Source organism: Pan paniscus, chromosome 7 (genome assembly GCF_029289425.2).
Source record: "Pan paniscus chromosome 7, NHGRI_mPanPan1-v2.0_pri, whole genome shotgun sequence".
Classification (NCBI taxonomy): domain Eukaryota; kingdom Metazoa; phylum Chordata; class Mammalia; order Primates; family Hominidae; genus Pan; species Pan paniscus.
In genome coordinates, this window is record NC_073256.2 from 83,920,171 (window position 1) to 83,942,065 (window position 21,895).

At 37.7% G+C, this 21,895-nt stretch overlaps 1 protein-coding gene across 1 annotated transcript in view; it reads left to right on the forward strand.

Moving 5' to 3' along the window:
* Nucleotides 1–21,895, forward strand: part of PREX2 (phosphatidylinositol-3,4,5-trisphosphate dependent Rac exchange factor 2) — a 285,119-nt gene that overhangs the window by 235,634 nt on the left and 27,590 nt on the right. The window contains exons 37-38 of the mRNA XM_063606803.1: nucleotides 4,190–4,256; nucleotides 4,826–5,016. Of these exons, the coding sequence (XP_063462873.1) occupies nucleotides 4,190–4,256; nucleotides 4,826–5,016 (258 nt within the window). The remainder of the gene's footprint in view (nucleotides 1–4,189; nucleotides 4,257–4,825; nucleotides 5,017–21,895) is intronic.

Sequence of the window (21,895 nt, forward strand, 5' to 3'; positions counted from 1 at the left end):
CAACATCATGCTATGTCAGGCAATTCTAATATCCATTTTGAAAATAAGAAAACTGACACTATGACAGGCTAAATAATTTGACTGTGACTTGTATACTATTTTTTACCACATTGCTTTTTCTACCAAGTTTACTTGAGAAAAGGCATGAGGACATCTGATCGAGGTACTTCTGTGGGTTCCAGCTTTGAGATGCCGCCTCTGTTCCAAGCATGTAACAAATGCTAGATAAAATATGAGGATAGGAAATGCAAAAATCACAGCTGGGCTCAAAAACAGTTTGTTATCTCTGTGGCCCAAGAATGGAAATGAAATGCAAGTGATAGGTTGTGGGCTACACTGAGGCCTCTGGCCTGCTGGACTCTGGAGGTGGACAGAGGGGGCTGGGACAGCGTTTGCAGAGCAATAGGACATGAATGTTATTGTACACTAGGTGGAAATCCAGAGCTAGCCTCACCATTTGAAACCAGGTAGTAGAGGACTCCACTTCTGAATGAAGTATGAAAGTATGAAAAATCTGCTGATCACTGTTGCTTGAGACTAGCTTTTGTGATGCTTGGTGTTTAAGATGGGAAGAGGAAGTTGTTTTAGGCATGGCCCTGAACTACTGAACCAAACTCAACCAAATCACTCACTAGTTCGGGGACATGACTGGTGATAATCCAGATGTCAAAACAATGTCATAGATCAGATATGCAACTGCTTACAAATGTGTGATCCTGGGCACAAAACCATTTTTAAGAGGATGATGAGAGAGAGAGAGGATGGAGCTATATCAAAAAAACTAAATAAAAATAATTTAAAAACCATCCCACTTCAAATGAACTTACAAAACATAATTCCAAAGTACATGAGGAAACCTAGCAGTAAGAAAGACAGCCAACAAAATGGACCATTAAAATGAATTTTCCCCAGAAGATTTAATAGATCGAAACAGCCTTGCAAAGTCTATTTTGGATGCCCAAAGGAATGCCATTGTATTAGTCTGTTCTCATGTTGCTAATAAAGACATACTTGAGACTGGGTAATTTATAAAGGAAAAAGGTTTAATGGACTCATAGTTCCACGTGGCTGGGGAGGCCTCACAATCATGGCTGAAGGCAAATGAAGAGCAAGGTCACATCTTACATGGAGGCAGGCAAGAGAGCTTGTGCAGGGGAACTCTCATATACAAAACCATCAGATCTTGTGAGACTTACTCACTACCAGGAGAACAGTATGGGGGAAACAACCCCCATGATTCAATTATCTCCATCTGGCCCCACCCTTGACACGTGAGGATTATAACAATTCAGTGAGACTTGGGTGGGGACACAGCCAAACCATATCAGCCATCCCTAAAGAAACAAAAATGTCAAGTTATTATTTATTTACAAATATTTATTAAGATCATACTATGTTCCACATACTATTACAGGTGCTAGAGATGCAGAAATGAATAAAAATAAATAAAATCCATAGCTACTAGAGGATTTGCATTCTAGTGGGGAGTTTACATTTTAGTGGCAGAAATGAAATAAGAATAGGTGAACAGGAGGCTTCCACTGTATTTGTAGTATTTTATTTATTTAAAAGGTGAAGCAAAAGAACAAAATGCTCGGACTTGTTAAAGCATGGTGCATAAGTGGGTTTTCACAGTTTAATCCTACATAAGTACCTGTACAATTGAAGTGAAAGGACACACAGACCTTTCAGTAGAACATGAATTGTTGGACATAGCAATAATATTTAAAACGTCCAGTCTTCTGGCAATGAGGCAAGTTCCATGGCCATTTACCTCTATGGCTCCCAACTTGCTTAGGGTAAAACCTTATCAGGGCCTGTAAGGTCCTGGGGTCTACCTCTCTGGCCTAACTTGCTCTTTCACTCTGTCCCAGCTCCTGCCCCATTGCATGTACCTCACACAATTCAAGCTCATTTCCTTTTATGATGACAGCACTCCTCTCGGATTATATCTCTTTCAGATACTGGGGAAAATCTTGAAAATTTTAAAATGATGTCTCAAAGGAGACCTTTGATTTTCATCATGGAAATAATCCCTCAGTCTTTTATTTTGCTCTTGATCTAGTGCTTTTAATAGACACTAATTCACTCAGCTAGTTAGAACTGTATTTCATGGCACTTGATGGATGTTCCACTTTGCAGTGGCTCATGTCACCATGACCCAGTCTGGTGGGTTGCTGCCTGGGGTTGCTGTAGCCCCCACACTCCCATCAGTGTTATGTTCTTAGGCTGAGGGAACTGCAGATGGTACCTGGAAATCTCTTAGGAATGCAAAGAGAGTTATAATGAGTAACAGCCAATCTTGGATGCTGAGTTGTTTACAAAACTTTTTGAGGAGGATTCAATATGTATTTTAGACAAGAAGGAACTGCTTCTCAATAAAGATGAGCATAATTGTCATTTTGGAAGTTAGTCTTTAGAGCTAAAGCATTCATAATTTAAAGTGTAAAGCTTGAATAATCCATGTTACTTTATTTTAAAAAGACAAAACACTATTGCTAGTAATGGGAATATCACTGTGTGTGGGTGTGAACACATATGTTCAGTGGGACTCAAAAAACCCACACAGGGTGTAGCGTTGTCGCTCACTGATTTTGCCCAATTATACTGTGAATTTGATAATAATTTACCAACACTTTGAAGTCCTACAGATGCTCTGAAGCAACCATATAATCAGCTTTTATTTGAATATCTAATATGACAACTCACTCTAATATCATGGGACTTATTTTGTTCCACCGACATTAAAATGTCACATTCTAGAAATGTGAAGTTTGTCACCTCATCAAAAATAGATACTAGATGGTGAATTTGAATGTATTTAATGCCATTGAACTGTATGCTTGAGAATGTTCAAAACGGCGTAATATGCAGCTGTAAAAAACAATGAGATTATGTCCCTTGTAGCAACATGGATGGAGCTGGAGGCATTATCCTAAGTGAAATAACTCAGAAACAGAAAATTTAATACCATATGTTCCCACTTACACAGAGATAGAAGCAATAGACACTGAGGGTTGAAAAGCAATAGACAGTTTTCACAACCCCCTTCCCACCTCTTCCCACTTGTGGAGAGGTAGGAAGGGGATGAGGGTTGAAAACTTACCTATTGGGTACAATGGTCACTATTTGAGTGATGGGTACAGTAGAAGCCCAAATCCCACCATTATGTAATATATCCATGTAAAAAACATGTATGTATACCCTCTGAATCTAAAATAAATTAAAAGAATGGTTAAAATGCTAAATTTTGTATTATACTGTATACATTTTACCATCACTAAAAAAAATAGATACTAGATCAAATAAAATATAACTATTTTATCTCCATAGATGATTCCCTTAAAATTTCTGTTTAGTATCGAGCCACAAGCAAAGCAAACACAGCAATAATTATTTGGAAATTGCTGTAATTATTGCAGGCCACTAGGATTCCACTTTGCATATTAAAATGGCTATTTTAATACACAAAATGGCATGAAATACTATACAGCCATAAAATAGAATGAGATCGTATCCTTTGCAGTGTGTCCTTTGTTTTTTGCACAAAGTGTATTAGGCCACTAGGATTCCACTTTGTGTGTTGAAATAGTCATTACCATATTGTATCCTGGTAATAAAAAAGAGCCATTGAACCCTTAGAGAGAGTTTCACTTCTAATCGGAGCATAACTTGGTGCTGGAAAGAATCGCCTCAGTGTTGTTTAAAGTTAGGTTTTTATGAGCCTTCGTTCCATAATCTTTCTCACAATAAATGAAAGTTGGATAACGTTCTTCAATAGTCACAAAAATGTATTTCTTCAACTTTTTAATAATATTGATCATTATAAATATTAAGCACTTATTCTGTGCTGTGCACTGTTCTACATATTTTATCTGCATTAACTCATTTAATCTTGGCAGTCTTATAAAGTAGAAGCTAATGCTTTCCTCAAATTATAAATGAGAAAACTAAGCATAGACAAGTGATTTCTCCAAGACCACACAATTTGTAATAGACCCGGTGGTAATTTTATCCATCTTTTAAAAATGGAAACCTTTTGACATTTGTGCAACCCCAACCTTCTAATGTTCAATGCTTTTGTTTATTCACTTGTTTTTAAAAGAAAGTCAGTGATTCTTGAACATCTTCATGCATATTATGTCTTTTCCTAACAACAAATGATAATTTATTTCTTGGATTCTTACAGGGCATTCTACTTGGACAAGTCAAATTCACCACCAAACTCAACATCCAAAGCTGCCTATGTAGATAAGGTAAAAACAGATGATTATATTTATTGGTGCTTTTTAATTTAAATATCTCCCTTATTTAATTTTCTGCTGTAGTTCTGCAGAAAAATTAATCTAAGTAGTTTTAATCTAAGTAGGGAGCTAGTCTGTCATGAGACAGTCTCTTCTTCTATTTTATTTATTTATTTATTTATTCATTTATTTATTTTTATCATACTTTAAGTTCTGGGGTACATGCACAGAACATGCAGTTTTGTTACATAGGTATACATGTGCCATGGTGGTTTGCTGCACCCATCAAGCCATCACCTACATTAGGTCAGTTTGATTTTGAGGATGGTGTTTACTTATTTATTCAAATTTACTTGGCACTGAATCCATGCAAAGGATTGCAGTTAGTGCTATTGGCTGTATAATGTCATAAAGTGTTCATGTCAGAGACATATGAGTAATTATAAATATTTGTAGTCTCTAATTCCATTACCACCAAAACGAAATAAAATTTTAGACTATTCTTTAACAGCTATACCAACCCATCTAAAAGGATTTTACTAAACATGTTGAACTTGACGTTCATCACTTTTTTTCTGCAGCTAATGAGGCCTCTCAACGCTTTGGATGAACTTTACCGACTGGTAGCCTCGTTTATCAGATCCAAGCGCACAGCTGCCTGTGCAAACACAGCTTGCAGTGCCTCTGGGGTTGGACTGCTGTCAGTTTCCTCGGAGCTGTGCAACAGGCTGGGCGCCTGCCACATCATCATGTGCAGCAGCGGTGTGCATCGGTATGTGACCCTCCCGCCTTGCTTGCCTCTTTGTTAGATCACACTTTATTTGATGGTTTTTGTTTACATTTTGGCTCCACAAAATTAAAACTGGAAACATTCGAAGACTCAGGTGTATTTGGAATAAGATTTTGGACGTTTTCTGGTTTTAATTCTTGTATTTTCAGTGACTATTTAGTCATACACATGAAGGCAATCCCACGTTTATATCATTGTGGCTCAAAATCTTATCATAGTTGCATTTATATTAACATACTTGCATTTTAGGAAAAATGTGCATTCATTTTATTCACTAGAGAAATTAGTAGGAGCTGACTCAACTAGCTCAACAAAACTGGTTTTCTCACTGCCTTTGATAGACATTCCACTATTCAGTGGTTCCAATCCTTACAACCCAAGTGTTGTGAGCTAGATGCTGCTTGGAGTTGCAACTGCTTTCTAACTACGGGTGAAATTATGGTCCAGGAGCTCACACAATGTGCTATTCCAGAAAATGTAAGGGGAAATATTTGATGGGTTCTTTTCAGGTGGTTTATCTTAGGCAACTGTGGTCTGTCTGAGGCAGCCAAGATGATAGGCATAAAAATTCCTGTAGATACATCAGACTTAGACTCAAAAGTGTGAGTGGGAATCCCTGAGTCAAGTCCCTCTTCATAATCATATGCTTTCGCCTCTCCATTGCCACAAGGAAATAGAATCAAGTAAATGGAAATAATAGAAGAGAATTTTAGTCCTTGTTTTAACCTAAGTAGGGAGCTAGTCTGTCATGAGACAGTCTCTTCTTCTATTTATTTATTTTTATCATACTTTAAGTTCTGGGGTACATGCACAGAACATGCAGTTTTGTTACATAGGTATACATGTGCCATGGTGGTTTGCTGCACCCATCAACCCGTCACCTACATTAGGTCGGTTTGATTTTGAGGATGGTGTTTACTTATTTATTCAAATTTACTTGGCACTGAATCCATGCAAAGGATTGCAGTCAGTGCTGTTGGCTGTGCAATATCATAAAGTGTTCATGTCAGAGACATAAAGGATGAAGAGCAAGCAAAAAAAATTTCAAAAATATTAACAAAAATAACATCATGATAAAAGTACACACACATACAACCCACACAACTCAAGAACAAGAAAACATAAATGGCCTAGGAAAGTTACAGCTAAAGAGTAGGATTCAGAGGGAGAATGGATTTTGAGATGGTTAGATATGGGAACTCTTCATGGAGGAAGTTATGTATGAATTGGGTTTTCATGGATCAGGTTATAGAGGCAGAAAAGAAAGAAAGGTCATTGGAGGCAGCAGCCTCTCCATCTGGGAAACTCCATTTTGACTTGAGATGGCCACATTCTAGTTTTCAGGCCCTATGCAGCATGAATGTGCTTATGAAAAATGGCAAGAGTATTTCTCTTAAAAGAACATTAATTTTTTGTGGTTGGCAAAATATGCAGAATTTTTCACTTTAATTTTCATTGCTGTGTACTTTGCTCTCTATTGCAAGCTTATTAAAAGCTTAATTGAAAATATCATCTATATCTGAATGGATCAAAGCTTTGAAAGTTTTTTTGCTAGCAAAGAAATAATATCTTCCTTCTGATAAGCTTATGTTCATATGGTCTGTTCCTATTCATTCATTCATTATTCATTCATTCAATAAATATGCATTGAGCACCAATCATGTGCCAGCACTGTTCTAGTTGCTGGGGATACAGCATTGAGAAAATAAATTCCCTACTTTCATATAGTACGTACTGCATTGGGGGGAAATGGTTGATAAAGTAAACAAATAAATATGTAATGTGGCAGGTGGAATAAATCCAAAAAAGAACAGAATTCAAAGGAATAAAGGAAGATAGGGTAGAGAAAAGATAGGCAGATTGAATTAGCATTAATATCTAGATATTTTAATGCCAACCTGAATCAGATGGGGAGATTTGTGATGGAGGATTTCATAAGATACTGGTATAAAATGAAGGAGTGGCCGGGCGCAGTGGCTCATGCCTATAATCCTGGCACTGCGGGAGGCTCAGGTGGGTGGATCACTTGAGGAGGTCAGGAGTTCGAGAGCAAACTCATCAACATGGTGAAACCTCATCTCTACTAAAAAAAAAAAAAATACAAAAATTAGCCGGGCATGGTGGCAAGTGCCTGTAGTCCCAGCTACTCGGGAGGCTGAGGCAGGAGAATTGCTTGAATCTGGGAGGCGGAGGTTGCAGTGAGCGGAGATCATGTCACTGCACTTCAGCCTGGGCAACAGAGCGAGACTGTGTCTCAAAAAAAAAAAAAATATGAAGGAGTGGGTCATGCAGATATCTCAGAGAAAGAGCATTGAGACCATAGGGACCAGCAGCTTGAGTGTCCTCAAGTGGGAAAGTGCCCAGTGTGTTCAAGCAACAACAAGGAGTCCATTGTGGCCTCAACAAAGCGTCATTGCCTTGAGTATTTGTCCTCTTCTCTTACCCTGGTACAAGATCATAGTTATCAGAGGTCTGGATACACTGGAACCAAGGGGGTCCTTCAGACTTTGAAACTATAAGCACCTACTCTTAACTCCACATTAATTTACTGAAAGGTAATTCAGTTAAATCTGCCATTTAACCCTAGAGACCATGACTAAGTTGTCCAAATTATTCTCTCAGATGTTTCACGAGCAATTTTAGAATTAGACTGGTATTGTATAAGAGAAATAGTTTGATGTTCCACAGCTATTACTTACTATATGCATTGATTAGTGTGTTAGAATTACAAGGGACATTGACATTTTAAAATACTTTAACTTTCTTGATTTCTACAATTCAAAATAAATATAGCTTTAGTTAATTCACTTCACGAGACATTTACCAAGGTGTAGGCACCAATGCCCCATAACGGGCTGAATTTAAGGTCAAAACTATTTGAAAATTGTATAGTTTTATTTTTCCATTATGCAGAATAAAATGGGGAATGTAAAATACTCTTTAATTTTTCAGTGAAGGCTATGCTTAGATTTTTCATGATGATAAGAAATGTGTTAATTTATATTAGGATCCAAAACGCCACAGAAGGCTGTTCCTAAAATAGTCCTTTAGTAATTCTAATTTAGACAGCTAGAGAGGAACCCAAGCCAGATCCACACCTGCAAGCAACATTAAACACGGAGGTTTACCCTCAGGTTCTGACAGAGGGGAGAAATTCACAGCGTGAATCAGAATAAATATTACACAAGCCATTTTTATCATTTACTTTTAAAATCAAGATGAAAAAAGTCAACAATGTGGTATCTACATTAGATAGTCGATTTCCTGCCTTTTCTGATTTCACTGGACAGAAATAGGATCTAAAATGTTTTTTAAAACTATTGAATTATATTGTATGTGTTTGATATTAAAGGGAAGAATGTGGCTTTTTGGAACGAAAAGGCAGATTTAATTAACATTAATGTCTAGATGTTTTAATGCCAATCTGAATCAGATGGCAGAGCTACATACAACAGTGAATATGAGATTAGTAGGAATAGAATTCAGGATGAATTATTAAAATCTTCCCAAAGCATTTAGCCTGGTTTTGTTTTTAGTAAATTATCTTTTCTAGAGTACTCTTTTGTGTGAATGACAAGTCTCCTGAGGGACTTCCTTGTCTGTACTCTGTTCAACCATTCGCTTATGTTTAATGTCATTATTGCTATTAAATGGTGGCAGAGGAGTAGGCTGGACTCTTTTGAGTTGATCAGATTTTGCCTTTTAATTAATATAGTATAATTTAATTTTTGCTTTTTAATCGTATAAATACGATTAAAAGGTAGTTAAATATATAGAAAAACATTCTATTCTGACATCCTTTTTCATTTTCATTTTGCATTATCTCTAGTAACTTCTATCAACAACACACATCTGAACATAGCTTTATATATTATATATATGAATTATATATTTTTTATATATTTAATAAAATGAAGACACTATATATATATATATATATATAGTCTTCCTTTATTTGTGCTGCTTTAAGAAAATATGTGATACTGAGTGATAGGGTTTGGATCTGTGTCCCCATCCAAATCTCATGTTGAAATGTAAACCGCGATGTTGAAGGTGGGGCCTGGTGGGAGGTGATTGGATCGTGGGGGTGGATCCTCCATGAATGATTTAGCACCATCCCCAGTTTTCATGAGATCTGCTTGTTTAAAGATGTATGGCACCTCCCCACCCAACTCTCTCTTCCTCCTGCTCCAGCCGTGTAAGAGGTGCCTGCTTCCCCTTCACCTTCCACCATGATTGTAAGTTTCCTGAGTTCTCCCCAGAGGCAGAAACCACGTTTCCCATGCAGCCTACAGGACCATGTGCCAATTAAAGCTCTTTTCTTTATAAATTACCTAGTCTCAAGTATTTCTTTATAGCCATGCAAGAACAGACTAACACACTGAGTAATTTATAAAGAGCAGAAATGTATTTTCTCATAGTTCTGGAGACTATGAGAAAATTCTGGAGAAGTTCAAGATCAAAGTACTGGCAGATTCGGTGTCTGGTGAGAGTCCTGGTTTCTGCTTCCAAGATGGTACCTTGAGCCCTATATTCTCACATTACAGAAGAGCAAAAGGGAGGGAAGAGCTCCCCAAACCTATTTTATAAGGGTGTTAATCCATTCACAAGACCCCCACTCTCATGACTAAATCACCTCTGATATGGTTTGGCTCTGTGTCCCCACCCAAATCTCACCTCAAATTATAATCCCCATAAACCCCACATGTCAAGGGCAGGACCAGGTGGAGGTAATTAGATCATGGGGGCAGTTTCCCCCATGCTGTTCTCATGATAGTGAGTGAGTTTTCATGAGATCTGATGGTTTTATAAGTATCTGGCATTTCCCCTGCTTGCACTGACTTTGTTCTGCTTCCCTATGCAAAAGGTGCCTGCTTCTCTTTTGCCTCCTGCCATGATTGTAAGTTTTCTAAGCCCTCCCCAGCAATGTGGAACTGTGAGTCAGTTAAACCTCTGTCTTTTATAAATCACCCAGTCTCAGGTATTTCCTCATAGCAGTGTGAGAAGGGACTAATACAACCTCCTAAAGGCCCCATCTCTTAATATTACCACATTGGTGGTCAAGTTTCAATGTATGTATTTGGAAGGACACATTTGGACCAGAGCATATAGTTTAATAATCTGCCTTACACTTGTGGCAGATTATATATATACAATATATATATATAATCTATGCTATATATACATAATATATATGCTATATATATGCTATATTATATATATGCTATATATATGCTATATATATGCTATATTATATATATGCTATATATATGCTACATATATACATATAAAATGAGCACATAGACTTTCTTATTCTCATTTTTTTTGCTGCATAATATGTCAACCAGTTTTATACCACAGTTAACTGAACTATTAGTTTAGTGATTTATCTTCTTTCTCAATTGTATATAATAAACTACAGAGAGGCATCTTTCTATATGTTACTGTTCAAATTTCAGTTTTATTTTCCATTAATCTAAAAGAAAAAAGCCAAACGCTTAGATAAAATCAGTGTGTCAAAGAGTTTAAACCTTCTTGGTTAATATATTGTTCAAGTTCCCAAAAGAGTTGTCCTTATGTACAATACACCAGTGGAATAGATAGTTGTGAGGCACTTTCACCCTTGCCGTGTCTGCAGAAGGTATTAGAATCCATTTATATGTTGTACTTCTTATACAATTATAAGAAGTACAATTATATTTCCTTTGTTCTTTAATTTGTCCTTTTTTGATGAACAAATAAAAGTATTTGATATCTTTTGAATTTGTTTCTCTACTAAGACTTGTGCTATTTATATTTATATACCTGCTTTGTAGGCAGAGTTACTTTTTGCCAAATTGAATCTTTTTAAGATATTGAGTCAGCACTGTGGCTTTTCAAATTTGCTTTTGTACCCATGCCAGTTATTGTGGCAGGCAATCAAAAAGCTTGCTACCGGGATTTCTAAATTTCTTTTATTTCTTATTGCAGCATCCTTCCATTCAATGTGGTGTTTTAATTTGTTCTGGTTCTTTATTCCCACCTTGCTTAATAGCTGACTGTTTTTCTTTAACCAATATAAATCAGTATACAGCAAACGTTATAAAGCCCGAAGCATGAGTCTGACTGAGTCCAAAAACAAAAATGCCATTTTCCTCCCTCCACATTAATTTCTGCCTCCTTAGCCAGTAGGAACAAGTGAGTAGAAATTTGCAGAGTTTGCCTGAAAGAATAAAGGATATGTGTAAGAAATTTCTAGTGAAGGTGAGAAATCTGGAATCACAGTTTTCCCCTGTAATGACTTGTTCCAGAGAGTTTTTGTCTTCATATTCTCTTCACTCTATATTTTTAAATAATAGGTTATCAGTGGTGTCAGAGTCTTGGTCTGGCCATGTGGGAAGGTGGGTGACTTGAGTGCAGGCCTCATGCTCTGAATAGTGTGTGATGTCTTCAAATCAAAACACTGGAGATCTGTATATATGAGTTACCTTTTATCTTCATGCTTTGTTATGAGGGTGAATCTCTTCCAGGAAACAGGGTCCTGGATTTTTTACTAGCATACCCTGTGGTCCATCATCTGGTGGGGGTTGTTAGTGGCACCATCAAGAAGGCCTTGCTGCATTGACATGGGGGGGTCACCAGCACCCAGTTCCAGGTGGCATCATAAATATCCTGTGTGCAGAGCCCCACACAGGTGTGAGAGAAAGTCTGGCAAGACCAGCCCATTACCATTGGTAAAACACATAATAGTGATGACCATCAAGCTAGCTACTGTCCATGTAATCCAGTGTTAGGCTACTTGAATATGTAGTAGAAGTTAGCTTTAACATATGTAAAGTTTTTTCCCCAAAATGCACTTATTTGTTGATGATTTGGAAATTGAGGTATATTTTCACATTTAACAATGCTGCAGACTGGGGTTGAATTACCAAGGCTCTACCGAGCCTTCTCCCACTAACAGAAACTAATGTAAACCGTCTTCTAACTAGAACACAGGACCTAAAATATGATTATAAGCCTTTGTGAAAAAAGTGAAATTTATAAGGGAAAATATAAAAACAACTAACAAGAAATTTGTATTACCAATATGGTTAATGGAACAGTTTTTATTTCAAATGAAGATGAACAGTATAATGACTCTCACTTCATATAAGCAATGTAAAAAATCTTATTCAGGTAACTATCAATTAACAATTTAAAAACCCACTTTTGTTGGAACTTTTAAAGGACTCTTTCTTTGTAATACTTTATTCTGTCATTACCCTGACATCAAAGGACAAATTGACAAATAGGCCCAGATTAGGTAATGCAGAATCTTTTTAAAGTAGACCATTCAAGGTAACCTGTCTTAGGTAATCAAAGAGTTCCCATAGGGCAGACGATGAAGCTGCATCTTTTCTCTACTGCACAATGAAGACGTATTAAGTAAAAGGAATAGGTTTACTCTGGGGATTTCTATATGTAGGTTAGATTCTATGTATGGGACAGAAAAAATAACTTCAATAAGCCAATAAAGCTTTCAAATGTATTTATTTACTTTTTGTGCAAAAAAGTTTTGAAAGACCCAGTAACAAGATTAGAAGAGACACCTGAATTTTATATCACTAGAGAGATGGCTAAATAGATCAGAAGAAATATTTTTTCTAGCTTATGACCCAAGGATATTATATAGTCCCCAAAAGAAGTTATAAAATATATGCTTTAATTTCCCTTTGGAATGGAAAAAAGAAAATACTACAATAACAGGGGCCTGGCAGAAAGACAAAATATATCCTACTCATGATAAATTGGTACCACTATCTTTTCATAAAGATAAATCTTAATTACTCTCAGATGTTCCCTTCATTATAAATAAGTACAGAATTTGAAATTTTACTGAATTGTAAAATAGGCAAATAAACATTAAAATTTATTCTAATTTAGTCAACTAGATAAATAATACAGGTAAATTGTTAAAATTATAGGAAGAAATCAAATATTGTAAATATGAGAAGGTTTCATTGTATTACTTTTTTCCATTATCTGTAATAAAAGTTCTTTATCCTTAAAAAGGTGGTCATATTTGCATGTGATATCATTGTCTCTTTTTTTTTGCTTGATTAATATGTACCCTAATAAATTAGTATCTTGAATCATTTTATTTTAAAATGTACATAATTTTCTTAAAATTAGATGTATGGTGAGCAAGGATTAATAAAACAGTATATGAAAGGGTGACATCTTACTGCAGTGTTTTCTAGTTCTGACATCTAGGAATCACGTGATATTGGCCAAACAGGTCTTGCTTTTGGTGCATATAAAAGGAGAGGATGTGACTGCCTTTCATTATTAGAATAGGAAAAACCTAGGTCCTAATATGTCAAACATATGAATACATGAATATTAGTTATATTTCATCTGTATCTGCCAAACCTAATTTTACTATTTGAGCATATGAATAAAATGTATTTACATTACTACATTTTATTTGCATAGATATAGGGATAAATACAGTATCTACTTTAAAAACGATTAAACGGAGCATAGTTCTTTGTATTTGTTTCAAATAAACTGAAGTTATTGTCTTTACTAAGTCTACCAAATTATATTATAAATAAAAATTCCAGTCATTTTCTGGAATATATTACTGAGATCTCTGAGGTTAGGGGTTTTTTAACTACTCTAATAAGTGACGTAAGATAAATTTTCCATCTTCCAGAGGAGGGAAGAAATATGAGTATCTCACCGATGTAAATGATTCTCTTTTTTCTGCATGTTAAGAGAGCAGGAGAGCAGGTAGTGTGGAGGGTGTTTGTATTAGGGTTCTCTAGAGGGACAGAACTAATAGGGTACATGTATATATAAAGGGGAGTTTATTAAGGAGTATTGACTCACATGACTAGGTGAGGTCCCACAATAGGCCGTCTGCAAGCTGAGGAGCAAGGAAGCCAGTTCAAGTCCCAAAGCTGAAGAACTTGGAGTCCAATGTTTGACGGTAGGAAGCATCCAGCATGAGAGAAAGATGTAGTGTGGGGGGCTAAGCCAGTCTAATCTCTCCACGTTCTTCTGCCTGCTTTTATTTATTCTGGCTGTGCTGGCAGCTGATTGGATGGGGCCCACCCATATTGAGGGTAGATCTGCCTTTCCCAGTCCACTGACTCAAATGTTAATCTCTTTTGGCAACACCCTCACAAACACACCCAGGAATAATACTTTGCATCCTTCAGTCCAATCAAGTTGACATTCAGTATTAACCATCATAGGGCTGAAGGAAGGAAGCAGCATTCATGCCTTTGTGATGTTGATCGTAAACTGGCACCAGGTCTTCTAACATATTCAGGAAGAGTATAGAGGGGTGAGATTTAAATACCCAGGAAGGGAGTAAGGTAACACCTATTTTTTTTTTTTTTTTTGAGATGGAGTCTCGCTCTGTCACCCAGGCTGAAGTGCAGTGGCATGATCTCAGCTCACTGCAACCTCCACTTCCTGGGTTCAAGCAATTCTCTTCCTCAGCCTCCCAAGTAGCTGGGATTACAGGCGCCCACCACCCTGCCTATTTTTTGTATTTTTCATAGAAACAGGGTTTCACCATCGTGGCCAGACTGGTCTTGAACTCCTGAACTCGTGATCCACCCACCTCGGCCTCCCAAAGTGCTGGGATTACAGGGGTGAGCCACTGCCCCCAGCCAGGTAGCACATATTTTTAAAGCATAACCAGCACTCACCAGGCAATGAAAGTGGAGAAGTAATTACATGGCTGGAGGACACAGGAAATCCTGTGCTCTTGCTGGGTGGTCAAATGAGAGCGAAGCAGCGCTGAGAGGAAAGGGTAGCGACTGGACAGAATTGGAGAGTGGAAGGCTCTGGCTGCTGGGTGAAGGATTTGTGACTCTCTCCTGGAGGACTTAGGAAGCCAATGAAGGGTTTTCAGCTAAAGAATAACACGATTAGATATTTTTTAAAATATCAACGAAAATAAAGATTACTATCATGGTCTGTAATGGGACAAGGACGGAGGCAGGGAGACAGCAGGATTTTACAGTATTACAGCAAGAGAAGATGAGACCTAGCACCGAAGCACTGGCACGGAGGTTAGAAGGGAAAGGCTGGATGTGAAAGGTATTAAATGGCAGTCAACAGGACTTGGTGATTGGTGAGAATTAAAGAATAGGGGAGAGGGAGAATGTTCAGTCACAGTTCTGCCAAGGGACAGAACTGATAGGACAGAGAGAGACAGAGAGACGAAGAAGGGACTTACTAGGGGATTTGGTTCACTGCACTGTGGAGGCTAAGTCCCAGGTAGGGTGTCTGCAAGCTGGAGAACCAGGGAAGCCAGTAGTGTGGCTCAGTGCAAGTCAGAAGGTCTGAGAACCAAGGAAGCCAATGCTGTGAAACTCCTGGTCCAACTACCAGTCACACTCCTTGGAGATAAAGCATAAAATTTACCCTTCCTCTTCCTTTTTGTTCCACGTGGGTCCCCAGCCAACAGCACAGTGCCCACTCACATTGAGGGTGAATCTTCCCCACTCAGTCCATGGACTCATATGCCAGTCTCCTTCAGAAACACCCTCACAGACACCCCTGGGACAGCTCAATCATTCTAATCAAATGCCACACTACATGGTTTTCCCTCTCAGCAGAATGGGCTCAGTGCCTACTGAAGCACTGAAAAGAATTAGTGCTTTACCAGCTGTCTGCGTATCTCTGAATCCAGCCAAATTGACACCCTGAGTCAACCATCACAGAGGAGTATCGATGATTCCGACTCACCAGCTTGGAAATAAATCAGGATGGAGGGCTGCTACAGGAAGAAAATATGCATTCATCTTTGAGGGGATTGTGGAGAGGGTGTTGAATTAATCTGTTACACTGTCCCATGTTGAATTTTAGATGTCCTTTGATGGGTTCACAGTTGACAAGGACAGCCATCAGGAGGCTATGGAAAAACAAATGTGGAGGTGATTAGTACAGAGAGAGAAAGGGGGATCATGGCAGAGAAGGCTTTACAGAGATATATTTGAGCTGGGTTTAAAACATTACTAAGAATTTTTAGGGAACACACTTTGGGTTTTAGGAGCAGGTATTCCAGGAGCAGGCATGGAAATGTGAGAAAAGAATAATCAGCTGCCAACTATAGAAGTTGAGAAAAGAAGAAAGATCCCCAGGCAGCACATATAGAGTATTAATATTCCCTGGTGCCTCACATCCCCGTCCTCTGTGCACCCTGATGAGGAGCCTCAGGGTAAAACAGAAGGATCCACTCAAAGGTGTCAAATGCACAAAGTTCTGTTCAGTGTCTCAGATAAACAGGCCAAAGAGAAAACAATTATGGTCCAGTGTCAAAGAACTAGAGATATGGATGAAAACCACATACTAGACATCGCTTTACAGTATTTATGTCATCAGAGAACCTATGAGGAGTAAGGACAAAAGTCAAATTTGAGATCTAGAGAGCGAATAAGAATGTTAAGGAACTTCGGGTAGCTGGGATAGGTACCCAACCTATTCAGTTAAATTCCCCCCGCCCCACCCACCAAAATAGAAATGAAATAAATTGGTGAGTTAAATCCAGGCTGAAGAATCTAAAATGTGGAGAAGCAGATTCAAACCTGGTGGCTGCAGTATTTAAGGTCCTAACACACTGCTGTTTCATAGTCATATACATTCCTGGCATGGCAAATACTTCTCCAAGTGCCTAAATGCTCATTACCCAACCCCAGAAGGTCCCCAATCACCTCTATGCTAATCTCCACAATGAAACTGTGTCAAAGAAAAACATACCTTACTGGGCTTGCATAGAAAGTAATGAGGGATGTGGAATGTTTTTGCTTGGCAGTTGATTTTTAAGCTTAGTTTAAAGATAAATGCTGAGAACTTTCAGAGAATGTACTGAAAGTGGTAATAGAAAGTCCCATTATCTTTAATGAGAATTTCATGGCTAATTCCCTGTGCAGCGCTGAAAATGCATCCCTTCAATTTGATTGCTTTTTTGCCATAAGATAGATGGAGTGAGTGGAGTATTCGATCAAGTTCTGTGTCTGCGGCCAGGATCAGATCTTACCCAGCTGTTACCCATCTCTGCTGCATTCTGTTCAGTTGTTTTCCACAGGGCTACTTTCTGCCTGCTTTCCCTCTGCTTTCTTTTCGTTTTTCTTTCTTCTTTCTTTCTTTCTTTTTTTTTTTTTGAGACGAAGTCTAGCTCTGTTGCCCAGGCTGGAGTGCAATGGCGTGATCTCGGCTCACTGCAAGCTCCGTCTCCCGGGTTTACACCATTCTGCCTCAGCCTCCCGAGTAGCTGGGACTACAGGCGCCTGCCACCACACCCGGCTAATTTTTTGTATTTTTTAGTAGAGACGGGGTTTCACCGTGTTAGCCAGGATGGTCTTGATCTCCTGACCTCGTGATCCGCCCGCCTCGGCCTCCCAAAGTGCTGGGATTACAGGCATGAGCCACCACGCCCGGCCCCCTCTGCTTTCTTTTAAGCTACTCGGAAACCCTTGTCTTCCAGCTCTCGGGCTATGAATCATAGAAACCCAGTATGGTCATAGGAAGATTTCACCAGGGCTGTCCTTTTAACAAGAGTCAAATGATCAATAATATTGAAAGTATCAATAAATATTGGGAGGTTATTTCTATAAATTATACTAAAAACTTGCCTGAGTAACTACTGGCTTTTGAATTGCAGTTGTTATCCTGTCATTCAAAGTTTCCTAAAAAGAGAGTATCAATATTTAATAATTTAGATAAGAGAACTTGTTGCTGAAACAAATAGTCTGTCCTTTTTTTCTCCACATAAAAGTATTTATGTGTTTCATTTAAAAGCTGCTTCTGTCCTACAGGAAAATAATAACTTAAGTGTTTGGGTTTTTCACATTCTCACTGACTTGTAGCAATTTTCTCAAGACTTTCGCTTGTCACCAAAGCCTTGCTCAGGGTGAATAAGGTGGGAAAGTCAATAGGTCAGCTGCAGGCTTTTCCGTATTTATTTTGCAGAGTCTCTGCCTATGTAGAACCGTACCAGCAACATGGGGATTGATCACTATTTAACAGACTGCATTAGTCCTCAGATGTACAATTCTTCCTCCATGGAAGGTAATGAAAGGGATCAGGGAAAATATAACTGCAAAACCTTAGAGAATTAGTTTCTTCAATCAGGTGCTTCATTCTAGCTGTCAATAGACTTTTCACAGTTGTGCTCTGTAAAAGTAATTAGAAGCCAGAATAAATGTGATCATTACAGGAATGAACACACTTTACACAGAACGGTGCATTTTATGCAGAAAAATGCAAATCTTTAGTCAAGAAGGAACACATTCTCCCTTCAATTTATTTTTACTACTTGATCACTTTACAATCAATATACTTACTTAGCATGCTTCAAACCTAGTTTCTTTTTAATCATGAACTCATTTTAGTATGATGAAGTCTACATTCACAGTGAAGTAATTTGGACCGACTGAATTGATCTCTACCTAAACAATGCATTTAAAATATAAATGCTGAGACCAAGCTTGTGATTGTTGAATTATGGATGTTGGGAGCTGGAATTCTCTAAATATATTAATCTACGTGATTCGAATTTGGTAGAGTAGAAAGAGTCCTAGATTTTGAATCCAAAAATGGGTTTCGAATCCTGTTGTTTACTCGCTGTGCAAGGGAGTGAGTGATTATATCACCTAGTCTCTCAGGGACTTATCAGTGAAATGGGAATAATGATTTCTTTCTCACAAAGATGGCTTGAGGATTAAAAGAGCAGTGTATGTGAAAACAGCTAGTACAGTTCTAGCATTCCTGACTACTCAGAATGTTCAGTCTAAATCTGTGCTTTTGATAGCGAATCCATCTTCTCGCAGAGCTAGAAATATGAAGCACATCTGTTTTAAATGAGATTGTACCTACTAAAAATAGGATAACCCCTGTAAGAGCTATTAAAAATCACAGTAATGGGTCACCAGAGAGAATGATAGGGAAGACTATGAAAAATATAAAAGTTACCTCTTCTGATCTGTAAGAAATAGAATACAAAGTGCTGGGTGCTATTAGAGCTTTGAAAAAGGCATTCAAGAGCAGCAGAAGAGCTACCCTTGAATTCAAGGACAGGGTTTTATTTCCTAGTATCAAAACCCAAGAGCGTATGGCAGAAGACAAATGTTTAGGATTTAAAAAGAATTAGACATTTATTCATCTATTTGTTCATCCATTTATTTGTTGAGCAAGAAAAACTGTGGAGCACTGCTATGTGTCAAGCACTTTGCTACCCCAGCCTGGGAGACCCCAGGATGCCTGCCTCATTGCTCTTAGAGTCTGATGTCTTGACAGTGGAGCCGCATTGGGAAGCCAGACAGCTGTAGTATGTAGCGTCAGTTCTTTTTAATAATGAAAATGAAAACAGGAAAATATAGTCCAAGGATTGGGTTTTAAGTGACCCAAAGGAGAGCATACATACTTTTCAAACTACAGTGGAGAGGAAGAATATATACTTGTCATTTTGACAATTCTCTTGAGGTTTCAAAAATGTTCTTCTGAGTTAGGAAAATATTGATAAATAAATGGACAATTTTGATGATATAACAATTAATAATATAATTACTATAAGACTAATCAGTATGGTATAATATATATATATTTCAAGTATTACTATAATTCAAACAGAGTCGTTAACCAGCAGATGTGGTAGGAGCAATTGTTAAAATCCAGAGAAAGGGAAATGCAAGGCACTGGTTATGAAAGAAGAATCATATCCCATTTAGAAGCCATAAGAGAATCTGTGATTTCTTTTTGCTAATATTTGTTATCTCCATAATGCATTGATCACTTCCCAGAATATATTTAATTAGTGAACACTTCTTGAGCAAATACGTGGAAAGCACAGAGTATAAATAAATAAATCTAGTCTTTTAGGGGCATGGATATAATATCATTGGCACACATTAGGAATTCATGTACTTTTTAAAATAAGTATGTATTGAATGCTTACTGAGTCCTAGGAAGTATGCTAGGGTCTAGAAAAGCTACAGTCAATATAGACACCAGTACAGCCTAGTGGTGGTGGTGGTGGTAATAGTAATGAAAATTTTGAACATTTATTGAGAATAAATGACACGCTATACTTCATACTAAGTATTAGGCATGAATTATTTCATACAATCCTGAAAACAACACTGTGTGTTGTATATTATTATTAAATTTGATTTACAGAGGAGGAAACAGAGTTTGAGGAGCTTTAGTAACTTGCCCAAGGTCACACAGTTATTAGCAAAGCCAGGGTCCAACTCAGGAAATTATCTCTCTTGCCCATGTTCTTAATCCCTACACCTTCCAGATGAGTATGAAACAGTGGGGTAAGAGATACTGTGTGTGACTTCAACCAGGGCATATGAGATCATACAAATATGGGAACTATAATAGTTGATGATTGCAGAAAACTACAAAATCATTTAAGTATGGAGTAGAAGTGAGGAAAACAGGGACCATATTGTGAAGATCTTGTATTTCATGTGAAGAAATAGGAAGCCATTCCTGTGTTTGTATTTATATCTGCATTTTAAAAAGGTCACCTTCACTATGGAGGAAGACCAATGGAAAGAGGCCAGACAGGAAAGGTTAGAGTGAGGTTGCACCAATCTAGGCAGGAGATGATATTAGTGCAGCTAGAGAGGAGATATTTGAGAGATAGTATAAAATATGAAATTAATAGGCATGAAATGTGCTGTAGTGGATACATTAACACACTGAACTGTACACATGCATTAATCTCTTGTAATGGATGAGTTTAATTTGATAACTTGGAGGTTTATAACATTTCTTACTCTAGACGTGAAATAAGTCGTAAATCAAGAAACAAAGATTTTTGGAAAGCAATAATTTTAATCCTGACCACACCCACTCTGGCAAGGTTTTAAAAAATGGGAAGGTTGAGGCCACTGAAAAAAAAATCATGGTACAGAAATTTGTAAGAAATTAAATAACTTCTATGTCTCATTTCTTTTAACTTCTCTCGTATCAGGGTCAGTGAATTTCTAACACATCTGTTTCATGCAGATGCTTGTTTTTTAATAGCTGAATAAAATGGGACCACGAGAAAAGCAGAGGAAGAGGTAAAAAGCATTTGGAAACTGAGCAGAATCATTTACATTCTTCCAACATGTAGAAATGTATCTTTAGTTCAAAGATTGCTGAAACTAATCTGCCTCAGGCTTTCCAGGATGGGTGTTCAGATGTTGCTTTGGAGTGCATAAAATCACATGATCAGCAGTGTCTTGTATCTGTCAAAAGAAACTTCTGAGCTGGGCATAGTGGCTCACACCTGTAATCCCAGCACTTTGCGAGGCTAAGGTAGGAGGATCACTTGAGCCCAGGAGGTTTGAAATCAGCCTGGACAACATAGCAAGACCCTACCTCTACAAAAAATTTAAAAAATTAATGGCAGGCACCTGTAGTCCCAGATACTCAGGAGCCTAAGGCAGGAGGATCACTTAAGCTCAAGAGTTTGCTGCAGTGAGCCATGATCCTGCCATTGCACTCCAGCCTTAGCGACAGAGCAAGACCTGGACTCATTAAAAAAAAAAAAAAAAAAAAGGAAGCTTCTGCTTATAAAAAGAGTAGTGTACAAATAGGAGGAGTAGCTGCTCTGTGCTATGTTCCAGCTTATTGCATTTACTTAGTTCTCTTGGGGTTGAAATAGATAGTCATTATTCCTTTCTAAAATTTGAATGCTGCCCAGGTAACTTCAGCTTAGTAAAGTATCACAGACAACCACATCTGATTGGATTACTAATAACTTGTTTGCTATAGTCATTTGAAGAAAGATAATGACCTGGCTTTTAATTAAAGAAGGAAAAAGGAGAACCCTCATAAAGTAGGGGAAATGATTTTATGTTCTAAGAACTAAATCTGTAAGATT